This window comes from Bactrocera dorsalis, chromosome 1 (genome assembly GCF_023373825.1).
Source record: "Bactrocera dorsalis isolate Fly_Bdor chromosome 1, ASM2337382v1, whole genome shotgun sequence".
Taxonomy (NCBI): domain Eukaryota; kingdom Metazoa; phylum Arthropoda; class Insecta; order Diptera; family Tephritidae; genus Bactrocera; species Bactrocera dorsalis.
Window position 1 is genome coordinate 95956205 of NC_064303.1, and position 25715 is coordinate 95981919.

Genomic DNA, 25715 nt, shown 5'->3' on the forward strand with positions numbered 1-25715 from the left:
ATATTAAACAAACACAGTAAAAACCGAAACAACCGTGATAAAAAAGTAAACTTGCATAATTATAAAATACGTCAGCATCCAGGTAAGAAAGTCAATATTGGACACATGGCCAAGATATCAAATTATACATAAGACAAATAAAACATCAGGAAGCGACAAGAAGTAAGCGCCACAACCAAATGTCTGAAAAGTCAAATAAATGGCAGTGGACGAAGGAAAGGAACTGCTGTCGCTTAAGAGTATATTATATTATAATGTATATAGAAAGACGAATAGAAAATATGACAACTTAAATATTTAAGATAGTTAAAACTGTTTAAGAAACTATAGAACTCACCTGTCGTATCCATGTAAACAATTAATATGCTAAAAACGATCGCGAACGACAGAATGCATAGCACAATTGGCAATAGTTGACGATATCGTGATGGGCCTAGTAGTCGGGGATCATATTTCTGTGACTTTTTACATCCGCTTGACGACGACGACGATGCCGCCGCAGCAGCTGCTGCTGCCGCTGCCGCCGCCGCTGCCTTAGATGTGGACTTTAACGATGTAGATGATGTCATTGTGTGTTGGTGATGCTGATGATGGAGATGCTGTGTATGGTGATGTTGATGATTACAAGCTTTATCACTGTCACTTGTGCCGACGCCGCCGCCGCCGCCACCACAACAACCGCTGGCTAGCGATTTTTGACAGCAATTACTGCTATTTGGTTGATTTTGGTTTTGTTGTAAATAGTGTGGCGCAAGTCTTGTCGGCGTTGAGAGTGGCGAGGATACTGTGCTGGCTGATGGTGAACTTAAAGCACTACTTACACCACTGGCACAACCATCACTGATGGCGTGTATGGGTGAGGCACGCGGGTCGGCGGTGTAATAATCAACACTCTGGCGTTGCAGCTGTGGATGCCGGCTATTACAGTTGTCCGCCGTTCGACTGAAGCGATGCTGCAAGTAATCCGGCTCATCCACCGACCTAGCGTGGTCGGCTTGCTCTTGTGCGGTAGCTGCTTCTGCTGCAGCGGCCGCTGACCACCGTAATGTCGTGGACGGCGTACAGTCTACACAGTCTTTGGTGTTGCTCGATCTACTGTTTGCATTCGTTATGTAAACATCGTCATCATCATCATCGTCACAATTGAGATCGATATCATCGATATAAGCCAAAACCATCGTATTCACATCGACACCATCCGTGTTATAGGCGAATTTATTATCCAATGCATCCACATGTTGTTGTGTGCGGCTGCTTGTTGTTTTGCTGTAGGTTCGCACAGGCGTTAGGCGAGGAAAGGCATCGTTCAAATGCGCCTCATGGGGCTCAGCAGCTCGTGCGGTGCTACTGAAGTTGGTCTGCTCAGCTGCAGCACTTGTTAGTGCGCTGTTGGAATTGAGTTGTTTCGCAGCATTTTTCGCTGACTTAGTGGGCGTGTTGGAGCCATTCGTAGTGCCCGCTCCCGCCAAGTGATGTCGCCTATGATGTGCGTGCGATTTATTTGAATTTTGACGCGCCGTCAACTCGGCTCGTTGCAGTTGCTCGATCGCCAAGTCGGGATGCGCTGAGAATTTCGTCGACATCGTCTCACTTTTTAGTTCTTAGGCTTTAGTAGATTTGTTTTAGAGGTTATATTTTTGAAAGCAATAATTTATGGGTTTTCTTCAGGTGGTATTAGAGTTTGCCACTTGAATTTACGAGTAGTAATGTTTTCCGTTTACAGTGACTTATGTAGCACATTTTGTTTTGCTTTGCACATTAGTTTTTTGGTTTACAAATGTTTCAAGCTGCAAAGAAATATAATGAGGATATAAGTTAGTGGAGTTTGAAAGAGTATGTATGTATACAAATTATGCTTAGAAACTAGGTACATTTTATAAGAAAACCACATTTTATGAGAGCGTATCCAATGACTTCATACGGTAGAATCTTCAAAACTCCGAAGAGAGACTAAAGGCTACTATATATTTCTAACCTCAAAACTAGTAAGAAAAGTTAATTTTCTAATGATATCGCGTCCGCTATTTGTACCTCTACCTGAACTATAGTCGTTAAAGGCTGAAATTTGAGGACAGATAGAAGTTTAAAAGAAGCTAAGAACATTCCCACGAAGGTTACATTTGGTTAGGTTCGATAACACTGGCTGACCGTACCGCCATACAGAGATCTTCAGGAGCTTTGTAATGCCAGATGCAGGTTCATTATTAATACTGATCTCAAGTTTACGTCGTGCAGGAAATCAACGGTTCTTGTGAAGTGTAAGATAGACTTGATATCTAAGCCTGATACATTATCCAGTCTCTTGAACTGCGAACCTCCCATATATCTCAGACAAGTTCCAGGCTAGGCCGGATATAAGCAAAGGGGGTGTTCCAGGGTCTCTCTCATCCTACTTTCCAGCACTTTCTACATGTGACATCGTTAATAAAGCCATTACGGTTCGAATGTGAAGCCAGTAAATTGTGACTTGACCAACAACTGTCCTGCAGTTTTCTGAGATACCGTGTGAGTAGAAAGCTTGCATGTTTTCCTTCTATTCCCTTGCACATAATCTTGGCGATCCTGCAAGCCTCTAAGGCATTCCATCTCAACCTAAACCGTCTGTCAAACCTTTCAGAAATTTAGTTGTGTATCGCTTTCAACGACTTGCGTATTTCCTGTACTGGTCCGTTAGTCAAGCCGGTGGCACTTTTGGCTGTCTCATCAGCCATTTCATTTCCCGATACGACCTTGTGGGATGGAACCCATTATATATGCAGACGATTTCTGGAAGCCACTAATTCTAATGCGTTCCTGCTTTTGAGGACATTCTCTGGCGTAATCTGTTTTGAGATTATTGCTTTAATTGTTGATTGGCTATCGACGTACAAATAGATATAGCTTTCCTACCCTCGTGGTATTCCGGCAGATTGAAGGGTCGGCTGAGATCTAGCTCCACGCAATAAATCCCAGCGCCCATTCCTTCAGCCATTTTTAATCCGTCCGTGTATATGCTGAAAGTCTTGGTGGTGCCTCGCATACCCCTGCGCCATCCACCCCATTTTAGCGTGACATGAGACCTACTCTCCGGCGAAAGTTGGAACCATTTAAATATGGGAACCAGGACTCAAGTTCTGTCACTTATTTCTTTGTCAATAAGCGAACTATTTACCGAATAGAGCCGCGTCGATGAGGACGAAGCAATCAATATCTAGCCTATAATATCTAAGGCTGATGATGAATTAATACTCATAATAATAACCAAACCCTTTGCTAATAATGTGGCATTGGCGCGTGCTCGAGTATAGCTTAAATTTCGAAATTACATTTGTATGCGCACTAAACCGAAGTGGCATGGAATGTAGGAATAAAAATTCAAGGGAAAAGTGCAATGACCCGATCTTGAGGAGATATAAAAAATAAGCGACGGCAGTACTGTACCATAGGAGAGCTAAGATCACTTTATGGAGCATGTGTAAGGAGCCTGTGAAGCAAGGATGCCAGCTTGCCGACAACAAACAACCATTGCCGGTAAGGTTAGTTAAAAATTCATAACAAATTTGGCGGGGCACCAACTGCCGTCAAGCAATGCAATGTGATTCGTTTATGAAAAAAAAATCTTTTTTTTTTTATTCCTAAAAATATTTTTCGTGAACAGGGAAGTGCATATGAAAATAGTGTATTTGCTTATGCAGCAAGCGGAAAAAAACCTGAAGCATGAAATACAAAGCGCATGCGGCATAAGGTACGAACGAAGCAAAGCAAAAAATGGTTTTTAGGTCCCACCTGTCAAAAATGCACAACAACCACACACACAAACGAATTCAAGCAGGGCAACAAACATATGACGCGCTTTGAAGTGGAAATATGGAGCGCATAACGACTGCAGCGCATGGAAGCCGGAGTTAGCGAGTACACAAAGGAACTACCGAAATTTGAAATTTACAACAAAAACAAAAATACAAAAACTATGTGGCATTTCGAACTAAATTAAAAAGGTAATGAAACGACGCGTTCAACGCCGAAGACGCAACCAGCGAGCAGTTAGACAGTCAAAAAACAGCGACCGAGCAGAAATGGAAAAAATAAAATATTTTTTTTTTTAATAAAACTGAATGAACTACAAGAACAAGGTGATGGTGCAACATAAAAATATTCGTCATACACGTACGTATGTATGTATTTATATACATGAAAGTATATTTGTGTTGTAGGTATTTTTAGCTTGGTACTTGTGCGCCTGCGCAACAGCCGAGTCGAACAAACCTAATGAAATGAGTTCAACAGCAGCAGGCAACAGGCAGTCAGCGTACAACAACAACAACAAGAACCACCGGTAGACAAGCAACCAAAAAAATACACAACAACATGTAAAAACACAACAACAATAATAATAAAAACAAGAGCAAGTGAGTTTGTACACAATCTAAGCAAGCAACAACAGCAGGCAAGCAATAATAATAACAACCACTACGCCAGCGAGTACTTGTAAAACATAAACAACGAAAATAGCAAAAACAATAAAGAAAAACATCCGTGGCAACAGCAGCAGCAGATGTTTTTCCACCAGCCGTCCGTCACTCGCTACACCGCTTCTTCAGCAGCACCGTAATGAACTCCGCCGAAGTCGTCGTAGTAGTCGCAGTCATCAGCGTCGTCGTGCTTCAGCAGCATTGCAGTCGGAAATTTATGAACCATAACGTACATACATTTGTCCGTCCATCCGTCCGTCCATCCGTCCGGCTGTCCATCCGTCCAACAGTCCACTCGCTGGCTGCTTGCTCTTTATCATTACCGCCATGTCAGGGTAGGGGCGGCGAGTCGCTGACAAGAATGTGCCAGACGTTCGACGCGCACGCAAATCAACGTGGAAGCCGAGCCAACCGCGGAGTTAAACGAAGTTTGCGAAAAGTATTAGCAAAGTAATGGGCGGTTGGTAGGTGGGTGCCATGAGAGGGTTTGGGGCGTTGGCAAACTTTTAATCCATTATGATGATTGGATTTGGGTGTTAGCTAGGGTTTAGTAGTGGCGGCGGCATTAAAAGCAAGTTTTTTTTGGTTGCGAGAATTTAATTTCGATTTTGATGATTGAGTTTAAAATGTATGAGAATGAAATGAGGGCGAAGAGTAGGCTATTAACAAATTTGTGAGTAGCCAGCTCAACTGCCAATAGAAGATTTTAAATTTTTATTGATAAAATGGCAACACAACAGTTTCACAGTAACATTAACTAGTAGGATAGGTTAGATTAAGAGCTCGATCGTAACAGGGATCTCACTTGGACAGCTTCTCCAGTATTTTTATATCCTGAAGGAAGTTTGTATCTACCAGAAAGAAACGTCGGAGACCCTATTAAATATATAAAAAGCGACACGCACTAGTCATGTTCATCAGTTTGTCTGTCTGTCTGTATGTAAGCGAACTAGTCCCTTAGTTTAAGTTAGGTTAGGTGAATAGGCTGATTTCTCGTGAAGCTACGAATAAGCCCACTTGTACTGTTAGAGACGCTTGTCCAGAACTCCTAGATATGGATCAAAAAGAGAATCGCATATCGACAAAACAACTCGAGCTAATATCAATTCCAGCCATTTCGTCGGGTTCATAAAATGTATGGCAACGAGACCCTTTAACCTTAGCCCTACGAAAGCTGCACAGTGAAGGAGAAAGTGTTATAATATTTTCACATCATCCTCCTCGTTGCCACTTTGACAAGTTGCGTCCTCCAAAATCTTTACGCCAATCAATGCGCCAATGTCAGCTTTGCTATGAGCTCATAAGGGCAACTCTAGCAATTGTGTAGTCGCTGACCAACGCTTTCTCAGCACGCGAAGCCCATAGATCCAGCGCCCGAATGCTCGAAGACAAGGGAACCCATGCTTGTTCTCATCCTGAAGGAATTTGAGTAGGAATGATTTTCTAGCAAGTTCATCGGCTTAACGAATTCAAATAATTCCGCTGTGGCCAGACACCCAGACAGATTTTATACGGACTAACTATTGCTATTGAGCTCAAGGACTTTCTACTATCAGAGTGGATGCATACCTCCGCAAAAGAAGCCGCACTTCGGAAAAGTACATCTGTGGCTACCTTAATGACTGTCACTTTGGCAGGCTTTACATTCCTAATCCCATTTATTAGTTTTTGAGATATCGATCTGAAATTTTGCACGTCCTTCTTCTTACAGGAAGCTGATCATTTTTCGAAGCCGCTAATATGGAACCACTATGTATGTATAAGCTATAGCTGTCATAAGAGCCGACCAATCAAAATCGAGTCTTGGTATGGAAAAATTCTTTATTTACCAAGAAGTCGTTCCGAAACTTAACTTATTATTATCCAAAACAGAGCTACAGTCTCCTAACTAATTGTTTCGATTAGACAGGTCGAAGTGACCCCTTAAACCACTGATGAATGGTTCACTAGCCAGAGAAAATCTCATTATTTTTTCTTTACTCTCAGAACATAATGTTAACAAAATATTAACAAACTTAAAAGCTCTTGGAAAGTTCACATTAAGCGATAAATGCGGAAGTATTTTAATGATAATAAATTATAAATTTTATAAAGGCTAAAACATTTTTGACAGCCACTAAGGTGACTTACGAATATAATGAGCGAAATGCATTAACGGTATGGCATGATTGGCACGAAAAAAGATCGATAACACGCGACATGAAAATCAAGTGAAAATGAACTGTTGGAACCAAATTAATTCATGGCATTTCACTTTCATTTAAGAAGGTGCAAAGAAATTGAATAAATACGTATGTGAGAAAAATCGCTTTTCAAGGAAAAGGCTTGTTAGGTGAAAATTATGCAGCGCAAGTGCCACGCAGTGCCACATGCAACATTGCATTTATTTTAATCAAAATAAAAGTGTTGCACTTTGGAGGGAAAACGAAATAAATTCCGATTGCATTTTGGGCAACCGAAATAAAATTACGCGCATGATTAAGAAAAGGAAAAGAAATAAATATGCTTTGAAGTTTTAATGGCGGCGTTAGGGCACCAGCCCAGCGGAGTGGAGCGCCTCATGCGGCGCACAGACGCTGGTGCAAATTAAAACGCTGCAGGGTTCCAACATCAAAAGGACGTGTAGATGGCCACCAGCAAGTTGCTAAAAATCAAAGTGCAAGTATTTCAAGAGGCCGGGGAAAAAAGGAAAACAACGAAAAATGCATAGTTATTGTGAAAACTAATAAATTTCACTGCAAGCCAAGGCAATAAATGTCTGCTGTGAAAAAAAAGAAATATTTACAGAAACATGGAAACACAACACGACCGAAAGTGACTACGATTTTATTGCCCAGAACAAAACAGCGAGCAAATTTAATTACATAATCCAGACGCTTTTATGCGCCGCGCGCCACAAACAAATCCTTGAAAACTGCAAATGGGTTTTAATGGCCGGAATGCACTGGAAGTGGTTGTGGAAAATGCATTGAAAAGTGTAGCAAATTAATGGCGAGAGAAAGCGTAGGAAAATAGACATAAATATTGCAATTGTTGTTGGCGAAGAAAGTATTGCTTTATGGCTGGCTGTTGAACGTAAGGCAACTATAGTGCAATTAAAAGTTGCACAAGCAAAGTGGAATAGCAACGGTAGTGGATAGAATTCACATCCCGTTTTAAGTTTATGAGCTTGTTTCGCCAGGCCAATCCTTTAAAGAATTGCGCTAAGGCTTGATTACATGAATTCTTAGAAGCGCTAAAGCTAGTTATAAAAACATATTTTTTTCCAAATCGCGTTCAAATAAATAAAAATTAAAAGTCATCTCACGACGGACAAAGACGATGGTCTAACATCTCATCATCCCCATCCTGCTATATAGTGCAGAGGTATGGACGATGACAACATCTGATAAGTCAGAGTTACGAGTTTTGGAAAGAAAGGTTCTATAGAAGACTCATGGTCCTTTCCGCGTTGGCCACGGCGAATATCGCATTCGATGGAACTATGAGCTCTACGAGTTATACTTCGACATTGACATAGTTCAGCGAATTAAGAGGCGGCTACGCTGGCTAGGTCATGTCGTCCGAATGGATGAAAACACTCCAGCTCTAAAAGTATTCGACGCAGTACCCGCCGGTGAAAGCAGAGGAAGAGGAAGATCTCCACACCGTTGGAAAGACCAGATGGAGAAGGACCAGACTAGACTTGGAATCTCCAATTGACGCTAAATAGCGAAAAGGATGAACGACTGGCAAGCTGTTGTAAACTCGGTTATAACCGCAGTGCCTACGCCAAAGAAGAAGGAATTAGGATGTAACTTAACATTTTATATTCCTGCAACTTACAAGGATCAAAGCCGATGAAGTTTCTTTTCGAATTTCAATAATATATCTGATAGGTTGACCGATATTTTCGATAAAATATTCGCAATGAGAACTGGGCTCCACATAGTCAGGATCTCGACGGTTGAGTACTTTTGGTCCAACTTAGATAATATTGGTCATTTCAAAGAAAATATTCGTTGAAAGTTTTAACTCAATATCTTCATGCAGTTTGATTTGTATAGCGGAAAGTGAAAGAATAAGATAGAGTTTAAAATTGCGTTATATGAGAATTAGGCGTGGTTGTAGTCTGATGTCGCCCATTTTCGCACTGTGACATAAGAATGTGACATTTACTACAGTGGCCATATAAAGGAGCGCAAATTCGGTGTGGGATTCGTGGTGGGAGAGAGACTCCGTCGCCGAGCCCTGGCATTCACCCCTGGGAATGAAAGTCTAGCCACAATCTGCATCAAAGCGAAGTTCCTCAGCATATCGCTGATTTGCACCCACGCCCCGACGGAAGAGAAGGGCGATGGGAACAAAGATGCCTTCTATGAGCGCTTGGAACGCACCTATGAGAGCTGATGTGGGCAAAGAAGGTATATTTGGCACAACAGTTGGTAAATTCAGCCTATATGAGGAAACAACCCCAAATAAGTTAAGGAGGATCGACTTCGCCGGGCCCCAAAAATATGGTTATTTGTAGTATTACATTCCAGGATAGGAAAATTCATCAAGCTAGTATTTAGGCTGTCTCCGGATCGGATCATTAGAAAGATCCGGATCGGATCATTAGAAAGATTTCGATAAAATTCCAGTACTATCTACGATATTTCTTTATGCTTACGTTACTTAGAGTTCCATTTATGCTTACCAACTTTCATGCATTTCTCGCCCTATTAGCTTCCACATATTTCCATTTTTTTAGAAACTATTTTATTTGAATGGTTTCTTGTTTTGCTCAACAAAACGAATTTAATTTAAAGTGGAGCAAAGGTCCACAGTAAATGTGGCCTCCATGTAAAACAATAAAGAAAGGAAATAATAATGAAGGTATGCACTTTTCCATAGCTACACTACACGTTCATTCAGAACAACTGACTGCCTGCAGTCCGTCTAAGACGTAGAAATATATTGCACTTAGACACTAAAACCAATTACGAAAGGCCAGTTCAAACACAAGTAACGTCACTGCAACAACAAGAAATGAAATAAATAAAATACGCTCGTGGCAGCAGCGTACAGTGGCGAGTTGAAAGAATGTTGCTGATGGCCACAAAGCCACTGGAGCATGGCGACAACAGCACTCACTGCCTCGGTAACAAGCCAAGTCAAGTCAAGTCAAGCCAAACGAAACCGAGCCACCGCGTGGTCAGCCAGACAGCCAGCAGGTTAACGCGAAACAACACAGTTGTTAAGCAAATGAAACAAGTGAGTGCTAAAGAATGAGTGCAGAAGACGCGCTGTCCTTCTGCCCATATGGCGTCATCCCAAACACTGGCTGGCTGGCCGACTCGCCTCATCGGTTGAAATAGTAAGAAAATTAACATTAATCGAAGCAGCGATAAGAAGAATGCGATTGCTAGCTGTTTCGGCTACCAGCAGGCGCTGTAGGGCAATACAACTTTCTACTTCCTTGGGCAAAAACGGTAGATAGCAACAAAAAAATGGAAATAATTAAAAATGTAAAATGGACAAATATGTTGGCATAACTCCAAAAATAAAGCGCATAGAGGGAGAGAGCGGCGGACAGCAAAAGGACACTTCTTTAAGCAACTATGGCAAGTGTGTGCAAGCCAACAGCTAAACAAAAAGAATTCAAAAAAATCCAGAAAAGAAAAAAGTCTGAGACTGTTGTCACTTTGTTATCTGCGAAACGTCTGCACTCACTGTCTACCGCATGACGCTTTTCACTCGCTCACGTTCTAAGTCACGCCAACGCAGCGGAACGCAAACATCTTCGTTGGCTGGCAACTTTTTCAGTTTAATTTCGTCGGTGTGAGAGCATATCCTTTTTTGTGTTTGGCCAAAATACAATTTTTTCCGGAATTTTTTCCTTTTTCATATGATGACTGGCTTCTTTGCTTCCCTGCGTCGAAAAGTGGAACGTGCTTAATGTCTGAAACGCGAAATTTATGCGCTCACACTATGACTCGGCCGTCTCGACACACAATAACTAATCGGACGAATATGCGGGTTCACTCACACGCATACAAGTATGTATATTGCTACCTTGATAGCGCCGAAACTGGTTCAATGTGCGCATCCATATGTTACGCTTTATGTGTAAATTTTTAAGGACAAGCATAAGACATAGGCAAGGGAAGCAAATAAAGAGACGATAAATTTCGGTAGGCAAGACATTTTGTACATGAAAAATGGCTGTGCACAGAGGTAATATATAAATTTTCGGAATATTTTATGTTTGGGTGAAAAAATTTTACGCTCTAAGCGTTGAGATAAGCAAATGTTAGCGCCTGTTGTCCTGCTGTTTTCTTGTTAACCTCCTTTCGCCTTCAGCTCGGTTGCGTGTGTGGTCATTCGGCACTGCAAGCTGACCACCATGACATGGCCTTTTGTCGTTTTATGCATTTTGCAAAAATACCGTTGCAAAAATGGCACACACGCAGTGCTTAAGAAAAATTCCTTAATTTTTCAAGAGAAAAATCTTCGCTTAGCACTTTATAACTGTTAATTAGCACGTTTTTGGGTATTTGTTAATGATGTATGGTTAATTGACATAGCCAGTGCTTAAAGGTATTTGTGTTTTTCGCGGCTTTTAAATTCATTGAATCGAATACTTTCAAATGAAGACAAATAGTAGAAAAGGTGTAGAGACTTCAATAGTTTTAACTTAGTAATAAATCAATATGTTACTTTTTAGAGTCTACGAAAAGACATTGATCGTCATATATGTAGTCACTATCTAGGAAACATCAAAACTAAACTGTATCAACTCAATTATTCTACAAAAATCTACATAAACGTACAGTGAGGGCCCATCGAGTTTCACGATCACTCGTACCAACGAAGTAAAGGGTCATATTAAGCAACCGAGCAGGTCGTCATATTATCCGAACAGTTAGATCTTCAAGAAGAGTTCCAGGAGAGTTCAGTACTTTTACTCTGAAAGGTTGAATAAAGTTCAACCCACTTGAAGAGCTTACAGGAACATAAATGAAAAAACTTGAAAAGGATGATTAACACTAATTATTTCGAACTTTATTTATGAAGGACAATTCAGGCTTCGGAACAAAGGAAATGTGTCTAAGATCAGACACAAAATCTATAATACCAAGATCTAAATAAAAAGGAGAGGTGGGTAGAAGTGGAGGATAGAGTCCTGTGTAGAGGTTCACGCAAGTGAGGATAGTTCTCTGAGTGCCATTCTCTTGGGAGTAGCCAAAAACGATTGTTTTACATATGGTTCAAGCAGCTTACGACTTTCGGTCTTAGAGCAAGTATCCTCTGGGTAGCCAAAGAACATCCGTATGAAGGCGAACTATCCCTCCCCAGGGTTATGTACTGGGGTTGGAACCCACCAAGTAAAAATCACCCCCAATGAAAACGAAACAACAGGCTCGGATGAGAGGCCTCCCATTTGATAAAGACATAAAAGGTTACAAATTGGTGGTTCCGGAGCCGAAAACAGTGTGGTCAAACTCTAGGCAAAATATTATTAAATGATCAACTTGCTGAATCGATTTAGTCATGTCCGCCTGCAAACTAGTCCCTCAATTTTTGAGATATCGATGAGTTGAGATGAGACCGTGCTTTGCTTCAGTTCCGCTATGAACCGAATCATTATAACATATATGTAGCTGTCATACAAACTGAAAAGCGTTTTCATTTGACGAGATATCTTCAAGAAATTGTTATTATCTTAGGCAACAATATAATCTGCGAACATTTTTTAGATCGGACCACTATAGTACCTATATAGCTGGCATACAACCTTATCAATAAATATCAAGTCCTTGCATGGAAAATGTTTCATTTGTGAAGGGTGTTTTAACTTCGTTACCACCGAAGTTAATCTTTTTATTGTTTTTGTAACAGAATGATCCAGGTGTATGACCCCTTATGAGAATGCGTGTTTTATTTTTGCTTATTCAAAGTATACAAAGAAGCTAAGAACCGTTCCCACGACTGTCGGGTCTATGTAACTGGAACGGACCCAAGGATATTTCCAGAAAAGAAGTTGGAATTCCGTTTGAGCCCCACAAAAGCACATGCATTTTATCTTCACAGAACAAATTCGTGAAAAGCATACTCTGAAAACGATTTGAATACTGGAACCCATCTAACCAACTAGACCGACCATACTTTCTGTACTTTAACTACAGTATTATATCACGATATTTACACAAGATATTTATATATTATGTTCTCTTGGCAATATAAGCGTTCCATTAACCTGAACAGGTAGTGAGAGGTAATTGAGAACACATCATGTTAACACAAATGTCACATTTACTCACTAATACTTTCACAAACACTTTAGTATAAGGAATTAACACTTTATTTTGATACTCCGGAAAAAGTGTTCGACACTTGAATATTGACCAAATATAAAAAAATACAAAGTGGCAGCCATAATTGCGACACTAAATTAGGAAACTCTTTAATCAAGCTGCCACTAGAGATCACAAACTGTTGCGCGACACAGCAAAATCGGCCAGTAATCACTCACTTCCTTACTTTTCCTTACTGTACACAAAGGAGCATATGAATGTATGTACATATGTAATACTTTCAAGAATTCCTCGTACATCTGCTCCTCTCTCTTTATGTACTCAAGCAAAGGAAAATAAATATTTTTTCTTTACAAATACACCAGCGAGCTAGTAATTTAACAGACATTAGCTGGTGGCGAGCAGGTTTCCGACAATTGATGCTAGTCTACAACTTAAGCAGCAATTTCTGGAGAATTCTTTTTATTTCTATGTTTTTCTTTATGTGCGATTTGTGTGTACTTTTCCACTCGGAATTCCTTCCGTTGCATTTTCAGTGCCGCGGTTCGCTTGTTTTTCTTTCCTTCTTCCTGTGTGTAGTTATGTGTTTTCGTACGCCTTTTTTGTGTGTCCCTTCGCAAATAATCTCAATTTTCATTTATCACCTACAATGCTGCTTAGGCCCCTGTCACCTGAAACGGGCCAGCAGCTGTCGAACCACGAAACCTTACGCCGCAAACAAACAATGTGTGTGTTGTTACCAAAAAAAAAATAGAAAAAAGCAAGAAGAAAGACTGAAGACCTGAAGACCTATCTACTTATCTATCAGCTCATTTCAATTGCATTTCCGTATCATTGCATGCCAACCGGATGAATGAGGGCCACCAGCGGCAACCACCTTCCTCGGCACATAGAGAAAAGTACAGCGGAGAGTAATTGGAAAAGGTGCAATTTTTGTTTGTTATTGTTGTACGCACTCGCACTACCTTTTATTTACACCACACTTGGCAACGCAAACAAATCCTCGTCCAAATCACATCAGCATCTTTAAGTTGGTTTGCCGGTGCGACGGTCCATCCATCATGCATCTTCTGCGTCTCTCAAAAGCAAAGACAAGCGCAGGTAAATAAGTGGCAGTAGATAAAGTGCGGCATGCATATACATACTATAGAATTCTTATAAAGAGACCGAAAAATGTTTCATTTTTGTTGCAGTTGTCGAAGCCTGATTAAGTAAATTACTTTGCCGCCCAATTTTTTAGCATTCCATTGGATTACCTCTGCCTCGTCCACTACCAGCAGCGCTAAGCAATCATGGCAGTGCTGACTGCTCGGGCCATATGTCGCGGACGTCGGTTGTGTGTCAAACACCTTGTGTGCCTTTGTGTGGACAGGTCTTGAGCTACATGTGTGTGTGTGTGTGTAGGTTCTTATAACTACTTTCCTTTGTGTCTGCGCCGTCACATGTAATGAAATGTTTCATTTTTCTTTTTCCACTTTCCGATTTGCTGTTCATTCCACTTTTAATGTGCATCTGGTGTGCGCATTCGGGTTTGTTATTAGAACTAAGCAGTGGACATGAGCCGACAGGCCAGCGATCGTATTGTTTGTTTGCGGGCACTTCTGACCGCGCTGTGCTGTTTGCCTTGCCGTGTTAATCACAGGGGCTGACTCGATTGGGTTGCTGCGCATGCGCAACAGGCCAGTATACCGCGCTGCCATAGCACGCACACGTACATGTATATATGTTGCTTGTGGTGTATTATTAAGAGGTCTGTTGCGTTGCACTCACTAATCAGCTGCCATAATTGTGGCGGTTGCCGCTCACATTGTTGCATTTTTGCTTTGGCTGACTTTGTTATTAACTGATTGTTTAGATTTCTGTTTGTAGTGGTTTTGAAGGCTTAAAAACCCTTAAGAATTTTTATGTGTTTTAAATTCTTCGAAATGTCCAAACATTTTTGGGAGTAAAGAGATTATTTTTAAATTCCGAGTTCGGCATAAAATTTTAGTTTTGATAACCGTTCATAAAATATGTATGCATATAGGATATCTTCGAAGCCATAAAATTTTTTTAATTAGAACTATTGAGAAATCATCTAAAATAATTTGGTTTTATTCCAAACTTAATAAATGTATTTTTCCAGCTGGGAAACCTAACTAATAGATTAGGTTAGGTTATGATTTTGATCCTAATAATGATCTCAGTCCGGTCGGACACCGGACACCGGTCCGTTGTATCACCTAAAACTCCTATAAAAAAGGTAAGGCCCTTACAAATCGCCTAAACGCTTTGAACCTATCACAAATTTGGCCAATGTCACTTTCGACTAAATCTCCCCGACTGGTTCCCCGAAGGTAAGAATGCCAAGATGTTTCATTCTCAGTCATGCAAAGTCTAGACAATGAAGAGAAAGTGCCTGCATGTTTCCACCCCACCCTCCTCCAAACAACTTTGACAATTCGCGCCTATTTGGACAATGTCCAGTAAGAACCCCTACTAGGCGGGAACTTTGCTAAAGGCAAATAATTCGAATGATCTCTTGCGTTGTGCTACTCTAAGACAAAGGGTTTTGCAGCCGTACAGTGGCGGGTCGTCATTCAGAACCCTCAAGTACGCGGTCCAGTGCAGAGCGAAAGATGTCAATGGAGATTCAACACGATCCTATTTCAATGTGAGTGTTGCGAGGATGTCCCCACTGGCTAGCTCGTCAGATTTGCTGTTGCCAATGATTCTGTTATAACCAGGCACCCAAACGAGCCTGATGATGATGTAGTTTGATGCTATTTCTGGTGAGGACCGACACTCATTGACTAACTTTTAACGTAGAGCGGTAGTGTTGCCGCTCTGTTGTTAGAGTGAATACTCTCCTTTCTGACAGAGGCTGCACTTCGTAGCAGTATATCTACCGCCACTTTAATATCAGCCACTTCTGCCTGCTATGAGTAAAAAATTTGAGAAGATATTTGCATTATTGAACCCCAACACTTGGCAGACCCGCTTCCACTACAAAAATATTTAGCATTCTAATGTTAGACCTCTTGAATATTCCTTGTAATATGTCACTTTATAAGAGTTCATACATAAGCTGAAAAATGTGTTTCCACAAGAGAGATTCTTGTAAAATATACCCTCTCCAATAGCTAAAAAGCAAATGAACCCTGGAACCTGCATGTTGAACACTAGAAATATAGAAATGTCTAATAATATTATTTTGGAAGAAAATTCGTGGCTTATCTGATGTAGTCAGACGTGGTTGTTACTTTTTGATCTAGAAACTCGAAGGCAAGTTTATCGCTTTTGTATAGACGGGAAAACCCAGCCGCCAGGATATACCAGGTTCTACTGGGACTTAAACTGAAAAGAGGTGTTATCAATATAGAATCTAGTGTAAGACGAAAGATCTAATAAGGTGATCGTCAATGAAAGAATACTTGTTTTCGGTCTGGTCTTAGCTGAATGAAATGAAGGTTTACAAAAGAATATATAGACATTATCCGTTAAATGTAAATTTCTACGATTTTTACAAGTCAGGAAGTGAAGATGTGTAATCAAGAAGCCGTTCCCATTACAGCCGGGTCTAAGTAACCGCAACTGAGTCGGATTTTGATCTGAGCAAGGACTGTCAACTCGGCACCGTTCCTCGAAAATTCTTTAGAAATATTTTATGACGCTACAACAACAATAACAACCTTGAAGAAGAGAATTCCTAACTATAAACTCAAATAAAACAAAAATTTCTAAAAATTCAACACATTTGACGCAATGGGACTCTCCCAACGAAGGGACGAAAAAAAACGAAAGGCGGTGCCTAGCAAGACAATGAAATATTACGATTAGTTCGATTTAGAAATCTATTCCGGTTAATTATTCTAAATGCAGCAGTTTTCCAGTGGCAAAACCTGAACTACAAACAAAAGTCGTTCCACTTCAGTGCCCACAGATCATAACGCTCGAACCGAGGTTTAACAAAAGGTTGGAGAAAATTCAATACGGTTCAATTGTGGCACACGACGTTAACAGCACGGTTGCGAGTTTAGTTCGTGCCCATCATTATGGGGTTTAAACGGCAACTGCCATATTATTGGACTAATTCTTTTCCCCTGCGTACAATTCGAAACGCTTCGGTTAACCGCCGTAGAACACGAATGTAACGTAAAGATAAGCGCAGCTAGTAGCACAGCTAAGTTGGCTAACTAATACTGCGCTGCCAGCAAAGCGCTTTGGCTGCAACACAAGACTCGTGGTTTACTAAAAACAAGTCAGTGCTCATTTGTAGCACAATGGTTTAACCAACGCATTCATATGATTATTACCACGTCTACATTGCTACAAACAACAAATGCAATGGCAAATCGAAACAATACTAGGGGCAAGGGGTAACATAAAAGCATCGAGTTGGTGTCGAAGTCGGACAAACAAGCAACAATAAAGTTGGTGTGCTTTCGAAGAGCATCAAAGAATGTAACCCACAGTTGAGTGAAGTGCAGTGTAGAATGCCATAGGAGTACAACAATAACAGCAACAACTAAAATATGCAGCAGAAATATACTTGTTACCCAGTGGGTTGGAGTGCGGCAGCGATGGCGACGGCGGCGGCGTCGACAGCACGCAGTTGGAAGATCAAGCTGTGGTCGTGTTTGGGTTGAGGCGCTGCTGCTGGCTTGCACCACCTGGAAAGTGGAATTTCTTAGCAATAAAAGCACTACAAACAAGTAGTAACAATTCATTCAATGTCCGAGTAAGAATACTAGTATATTTACACAGTTATGCAGACGATAAAGACGGCTTTTGAAGAATCTACAGTGAGGAGAGATACCCACCACTGTAGGAGAAGCAATAAGAAATGTGAAAGAATAAAATAATCAAGTTGGACTTAAAGACACATACAAGATGCTCGAAATGCCACAGCCATATATGGTGTAAGCCAAGTCCAGGCGGTAGCCCAGCTGGCAGAGAGGAAGAAGGAATGAAGAGTGAAGTGCGGGCCAAGTTGTGTGTGTGGGGCTGAAAGTGGAGTAGTGGTTTGGAATAACTAGCAAGCAAGCCACATAGCAAGTCATAAAACGAAAAGCAATGTGGAGTTATGAATGTTATTATTATTGTTGTTGTGTATGCATATACGCAAGAAACAGAATAACTTGGTACATTACTTGTTTTCTATGTATGCTGGTGTGTGTATGTGGTTCTGTCTGTCTGTCTGTCTGCCTGCTTGTTGGTCGTTATGAATTATAGCAACAACAACAGTAATAACATACTTCTACATACAGGCCCTTGCTTCATCATTCATAAGAAATATTTTCGTTCAGTTTTTCCACTCAATTTTCTGTCTGTCTCCCCTTTTGGTATGGTTAAAGCTGCTTCGTTTTCAATACCGGAGTTGTATGTTATTGACTGTATTTGCAGCGCCACACAAGTTATTGTTTTACTTAGTGCAATTGGTATACATATGTATGTATGTATGTATGTACATATGTATGGAAGGATTGCGTTTCAAAATTGCATTAATCAAGCAAAAATAAAGCTATTTGTGCGAGTGACAGGTGCGTGTTTGAAAAAAACTACAAAATAGTTTTTATTCGAATTGTTAGTAAGTTAGTTTAGTTTGTAGTCGAATTGATTTAAATGGATTTGGAATGGAAGCATATTTGGGTTAAAAAAAAATATTATAAATAGTTGGATTTAAAAAAAAATCATCGAATGGGCAGAAACGAATTGGGTTATATAAAAAAATGGTTGCAACTACGAGGGCTGTTCTGTCCGATAAATAACCGACCTCAACGTGAAGCTAGCGGCACATCTGAAAAAAAGTTTCTACTTCAAATTGTGATCTATTATAATAGCTACTCGCCAAAATTTCAGAAATTTATCTTGCGCAATTATCTGTTTGACAGTCGTTTTTGTGAGTCTATTTCGGTGATTTCCCCAAAATGGAACAAAAAATTTCATATAGAACTGTAATTAAATTTTTATTTTTGAAAGGCAATACGCCTTCACAAATCAAAGATGAGTTGGCCTCTGTGTATGGTGACTCTGCACCATCGTTTACCACCGTAAAATTTTTGGGCAGCTGAATTTAAACGTGGTCCGCAGGAGCTTGGAAGATGATGAACGTCCTGGGCGTCCAAAAACTGTAACCACTAACGATAACATCGCTAAAGTGTCATCAATTGGTACTAGACGACTCGCCAGATTAAAGTTAGGGATTGATAACTCAGACAGACGAAACGGGAACATTTCCAGCGCTCTGTTGGCTTAGTTTAGAGGCAATAAAACCCGTTTTGGCGCCGATTGATAACTGCAGACGAAAACTTGGATTCATCATTATACGCCCGAAAACAAAAAACCAATCTAAACAGTGGATTGGAAAAAGGGGGAACCAGCCCCAGAAAAACCTAAAGCTGTGTATTCGGCTGGGAAAGTGATGGCGAGTGTTTTTTGGGACAGCCATGGAATTATTTTTATCGACTATCTTGAAAAAGGAAAAAAACTATAACAGGAGCATACTAAACGCATCATTATTGGACAAGCTAAAGGAAGAAATTTCGAAAAATCGGCCACATTTGCAAAAAAAGAAAGTCTTGTTCCACCAAAGACAACGCACCATCTCACACCTCAACAGTCGCCATGGCGAAAAATCCACGAATTGCGGTTCGAACTGCTTGACCATCCCCCTTATTCACCGGATCTAGCACCAAGCGACTTTTTTTTGTTTTAATCAACTTAAAACTGCGCTCGGCGGCCAGAGATTTTTCGTCAAATGAGGAGGCAATCTCTTTCGTGAACTCGTATTTTGCAGACAAAGACGCCAAGTACTATTTGCAAGGGTTGCAGAGATGGGAGCATCGCTGGGAGAAGTGTGTGGAGTTACAAGGAGACTATGTAGAAAAAAACAACAATTTTTTTTGAAAAAGTCGCGTGCATCATGGTTAGGTCGGTTATTTATCGGACAGCCCTCGTAGTTGGACTATAATTTCATCAAGTGAGCACAAAATAAATTTTTGTAATTACAAAGTTACTACTTTTCATCAATGGAAAAAATTGGATTTTAATTTCATCGAATGAATAAATAATGCACATTTGAGTTTTATAAAAAAAAATATTATTTACAGAGGAAGTTTTCTAAAAAAAAAAATTATCGAATGAAGAAAAAAAGTTAGAAAGGAAAGTTAAAGTGAAATGTTGAATTTAAAAAAAAAATTATAAATATTAGAATTTTTCTTAAATAAAAAATTCTTTGAACGAACAATTGGTAGACCATATTATTATTGTTGTAGCGGGCAAAAATTTTTCCACATAAATTTACCGAATTTCTCCCAATTGACAGTCCTTAGTCGAAACCCTTCATTTGTGCTTCGATTTGATAAACAAAAGCGTTGTTATTGTGACGACAGAAAATATTACTTATTAGACGACTGGAGAAGCCTTTAAAAATGATAAAATAAAATAATAAATTCATAGTAACACAGATTGATACCGATCGAGAACGAAATAAAAAAAACAAACTTTGAGGGAAAAACAATTAGCGGACGATTTGAGATCGGTAAAATGAAGGGAAGGAGCGTGACTGAATTTTTGAGAGTTAGGAATGATTTATCTCGATTTCCGCCGGAACGAAGCCCTATAGAAAAAATGTATAATTATATATTGAGCAATGCTGCCGAGTTGTCAGTTTTTGACCATGTAAAAATCACGATCTCTTCCGATTACGTGGAACCAACGCTCGTGGGAACGGTCTATATACAAAACAAGAAAATCCGTCATATTCGTCTGCAGCGAAGCTATAATATAATACTATTCGCAATACTTATAGCATAAAAAGTTTCTTGATTTTTATCTGTAAGTTTGTATGGCAGCTATATGCTATAGTGGTCCAAATGAGCACCTCTACTGAAAGCCGTTCAAATAAACCGGCCAGTCGAATTTGCTAGAAATTTTGTAAACGAATCTTTATCAGTTTGCCAAAAGATTCTACACGCTGATGTAACAAAAATTGTTAATTTCAACTCCAGTAAGAAAAAAGAATATTTCAGATGAGCAAGTCAACGTAAAATATACAACAAAGTGCATAAGGGGTTACATGGGTTTACGGGTTCGAAAAAATCGAATTTTTATTGTCTTATTAAATTCTACAACACCTCTAGAATATTGTCCTCAATTTTTCGAGTAATAGTTTATTAGGCTGTATCTCTGCCTTGAGAACTTGTGCGCTTGAGGCTTGTTAAAAAAGGCTGGAGGAAACCCATATAACCCTATAAGGCATGGTGGCCGTAAGCTGATGTTGAGGGGATATTTTTCTTGGAGTGATGTTAGGCCTATGGTAAGGATCTCAGAAGCTATGGTTATGTTAATATAATAACTGTCTGGAAGACCTTGTTCTAACTTACGGTAAGGACAAGCCATTGCGATGTGTCTATCAACAACAAAATAAGAATTGTGGAAAAGCAGCAAAACTCAACTTGAGCAAATATAATCCTCTCTAGATGCCACACTCATGTAGATTCTTTGCACTTCGGATGTAGCAAAATAATTAAAAACCGTGAAGGAACAACTTAAAACTGAATTTAAGGGCAGTCGCGCACTTTTCTCTACACCAAATAAATCTTCGTATAACTATTAATATTTTGTGCTTATTTTTTAGAACAGATTATGTATGGTTCAAAGCAACAAAACATGCCTTAAACATTTTTTTAACGAGTATATGATAATCAAATTTTGCAAAAAACAAACTCTAACTATGTACAAATGTTTGTCGAAAAAAAGTTTAAATAAAATACTTTGGAAACTCCGTACTTTATTCATGATTTCTATTGCAAAAAACAAATACTTCGGTTTTTCTTATTATTTCGAATACGTCTGTTTCATATGCTGATAGTGGTCCGATATCTGCGGTTCTGACTGCGGTTCTGACAAATGAGCAGCGCCTTGAGGAGAATAAGACAGGCACAAAATTTCAGATCGATATGGCTCATGACTAAATCGTCTCTGCTTCGAATTGAAAATAAAAAAATTGAATTATGAATAAATTCCGATCTCAGCATTTGAATTAAGAAATCGCATAATAAAAACATTTCATTACATGCCATTACAACTGATCCGATTTTTTTGATATACTTTCACAAGCTTAGATTAATCACTTTGCGGTAGTAGCGGATAAAATTAAATGATTTGAGCAATAAATGAAATGCTGTTTGCCGGACGATCATCAAATGAGGCACATAAAAATTGGCTCAGCAGAGTATTTAATGAAGATGTAGCCGGAGAGGAGAGCATTGCGATTGGCGCAAGATGAAACATTCCCACAGCTGTTGCCACCCAAGGGAGCAGAAAATTAATTGTTTTTTACAAATGATTTTATGGGAAATATTTAAGGAAAACTGTTTTATTAAACGGAGAGGCGGAAGGGGTAAACATGCCCTACAAATTGTTTTGAGAGCCGGCAAGCTTTAACAATTGATTTTCAATTTTTTTTTTTTCAAGCATTTATGGCAACAACTGAGAGACGCTTTAGCACGAAATGCCAGCAGAGGAATTTAGGTTAGCATTTGTAATAAATTTCTTGTTAGAAAATGTTGATTTTTGTTGTCCTTTTTTATTTGTGAAATGGTATTTTTTTTATTTGTGAAATGGTATTTTTCATTTATGAAATGGTTTTTGCAATTCAAGGTGGCATACTTAAAAATTTACATGAAATTTTTGAGAGTTTACTCTTAACGGTGCTTTTCTAAGAAAGCAAATTTTAGCGTGGATATTTATTTTAAACACCGAAAATGTCGAAAAGAAACATTAAACAGTAGTAATTCCAATTATGCCAGCCAATTTGTGCGCCAAAACTAACTCATTTCTATTATTGAAATCGGATATACGCTTACTCGCTGTCATGACAATGTTTATATAGACAAATATATTAGCAGTAAATATGTGTTTTTATTCGATTTGTTTGAAATAGAGCAAAAGTTGAACTCAAATAGAACTATTGCTGTTTTTCAAAGCAAACAAACGACACAGTGCACGCTGCAACACAGTGTTGCAACATAGTGTGGCATTACTCCTCGTATTGGTAAATTTATGAAAAAGCGCAATGGGAATATTAACAACAAGCACACACCCACATACACACATAAACACATCAACGACATCAATAAATGTCAATACGAGCGAATGTCGGCGATAAATCGAAAATGAATGCAATAAACGAAATTGAAATTGACGGGGTTAAATGTGCAGTATTTTGCCGCTGCGAACCAAGAACCAAACAAAGGGGGCACCACACCAAGGCAAAACAACGAATGTCACGCCGCTTGACGCTCGTAAAGTGGCGAAAAGTAGCAGCAGCGCCGCTGGCAACAACGCCAACAATAATAGCCACAGCAAATAGCCAGCCAAGCAGTGCCGCATGAACCTCAACGTGCACTTTTGCCGTCGGCGGCGTATTTACGCGCTCGGCAATTGACGTTAAGCGCGCAGCGCGAAGAAGTGGTTAGTGAAATGGCAGTAGTGGCGCAGTATATGTAGCAACCAATAAGGGTTAAACACCTGCCGTTAAAGTTGCCACAAAGTACATGCGCGTACAAATGTATGCGTGTGTGTTCGCGTTGCGTAATGCGATCAATGCAATCAAATCGTATAAGCGAAATCGTGAAGTGGAAATCAACTTGGTTCTACCGTGGTAGCCGCGTGTTTCGTGGCACTCACTCGGTCAATAATTGTAACTTTGTTGTGTTTTCCTTCGCTTCACCTCCCTACTGCAGTGCATGCGTACACTTTTTATAGCATTATCGCCGTGGTACATCAATGACATGCTTTGCACCGACGTTCGACGATTTGGATTAACGTGCCACAAATCGGCTGCAAAAATCGCTGTAAAAATACGGAAGAATTCAAAGCATTTCGAAATGTAAGGAAGTTGACTTGAAAGCAAGCGGGATTATACGCGCAGCTTGGCACGCGACAAAGGCGTCACGTAAGCCTTTGTACGGGAGTACATAAATTTCTTACGGCTTTAATTTATGCGGGTATTTGTTCGCTTTGTGCTAAACGGAGTAGTTGAATGAGTTGAGGGTATAAAAAAAATTGTAGATTATTTGTGAAACAATTAAAAAGTTTGTATGGATAAAGACTTGCAAAAAAATGTTTTTCTTTATATAAAAAAAAATCATTTATATGGAATAATACTAAACAGAAAATAAAAGCATGTCTCATACATACATACAATCCAAAACTCGATAAGCTTGTATGACAGCTATATAATATAGAGGTCCGATCTGAACAATATGTTCGGAAATTGTAAAATTTTTTTGTTTAATTATATTGTACACATTCAAAATAAAAAAAAAATATATAAAAAAAAAAAATATATAAAAAAAAAATTTTTTTAAAATTAAAACAAAAATATTATACTTATTTAAATGAACACTAAAATTTTTTTTTGGAAAAAATATTTCAAAAAATATTGAAAAAATAAAAAGATGTTAAATAAAAAATATTAAAAATCAAAATAAAGAATATTAAAAACTAAAAAAATATTAAAAAATATAAATAAAAAATATTAAAAAAAAAAATATTAAAATAAAAAGTATTAAAATAAAAAATATTTAAAAAAATAAAAATATTGAAAAAAAAAAATAAAAATAACAAAAAAAATTATTTCGATCAAAAATGTATTGAAGTAAAGAGATCCCAACCAAAATGCACACAAAGATCTGAACAATATGTTCGGAAATCGTAAAATTTTATTGATCAAGTTTTCTATCTGAGAGCTTGATTTTAATCGATCAGATTGTATGACAGCTATACCTTAAAGTGAGACGATATTGACGTTTCTGGCAAATGAACAGCTTGTTGGGGTTAAGCGATCATGTGCAAAATTCTAGATCGATATTCCAAAAACTGAAGCACTGGTTCGGGGATTTACAGTCGAACGGACAAAGAGAAAGGACTCAGCTCGCCACGCTGGGCATTTAAATGCACATTTTATAAGGAGTCCGACGTTTACTTCTGTCTACTCCCGACTTATAAAATTCGTGACAAATTTTTATTTTTTATATGAGAAAAAGGATTCAAAAAATTTAATTTGAAGCATATTGTCCTAAATATTCAGATCATAAATATGACGAATAGATGAAGCTGAGCTCGAAATGTCTTCTAAATGCTTGATGTCACAGAAGATTGAATTTTTACGGAAAAATATGAGTTTGTCACTGTAAACCTTTGGTAGAAGATAAAATTTTTTTCGTAAGCGAGTGCGTAAGGAATACCTCGTTCTGATAACAATTTTCTCATAATATTTTTAAAAAAATATTACCAATAATACATTAAAAATGTATGCATTAGTATATGACGAAAACCCAATATTCACAAATAATGCCACCTCACACAAATCACTTAATTCATTTAAAGTAATGCGCTGGAAACACGGCAAAGGTGTTTGACCTTTTTCGCGAACAAAGTTCGTCAAATGCAAAATATGAAATGGCAAACGGTAGAAGGCAATAAAAGCAAAATTAAGAACAGTAATTTCGCAAATGGCAAAAAATAAACAATGAAATAAATATAAAAAAATATTATCACAAAAAAAATCATAACCAAAAATATGAATTGGCATAAACATGCAAGGATTCACAAATGTGCCTAACTTATTGCCGTCACGAAGGTCTATTCGAGCTAAATAAAAGTTTGCTTTTGTTTCAAGTTAACTTTTAGCTTTTACCGGTACCAGGAATTTTTATTTTCGCTAGAGGTTGTAGGGATATAATAGCGCTGGTTGCATGCAGGAATTAAATTTTTCTGATTTTATAATATAATTTTAGTGAGCATACATTTCTATATACTTTCCGTAAAATTGCTTTGTTTCACTGAGATTGCAGCTAAGGGAGTACATTTCGGTAAACCGGTGGTATATGTTGAGCATAACTGGCAAAACTTTCGAGTAGAAGAGCGTGTAGTGTAGTCGACTCCATTTTGTAACACAAAAGTAGCAGCTTGAAGGTGTTTAGTAAGTGAGTGA

The 25715-nt window shown here is 38.9% G+C and overlaps 1 protein-coding gene across 1 annotated transcript in view; it reads right to left on the minus strand.

The window, feature by feature from the left end:
• LOC105228786 (protein Star) overlaps positions 1–25715 on the minus strand; it is a 100835-nt gene that overhangs the window by 30266 nt on the left and 44854 nt on the right. Inside the window, exon 2 of the mRNA XM_011208757.4 lies at positions 338–1787. Within this exon, the coding sequence (XP_011207059.2) occupies positions 338–1583 (1246 nt within the window). The 5' untranslated portion in view covers positions 1584–1787. The remainder of the gene's footprint in view (positions 1–337; positions 1788–25715) is intronic.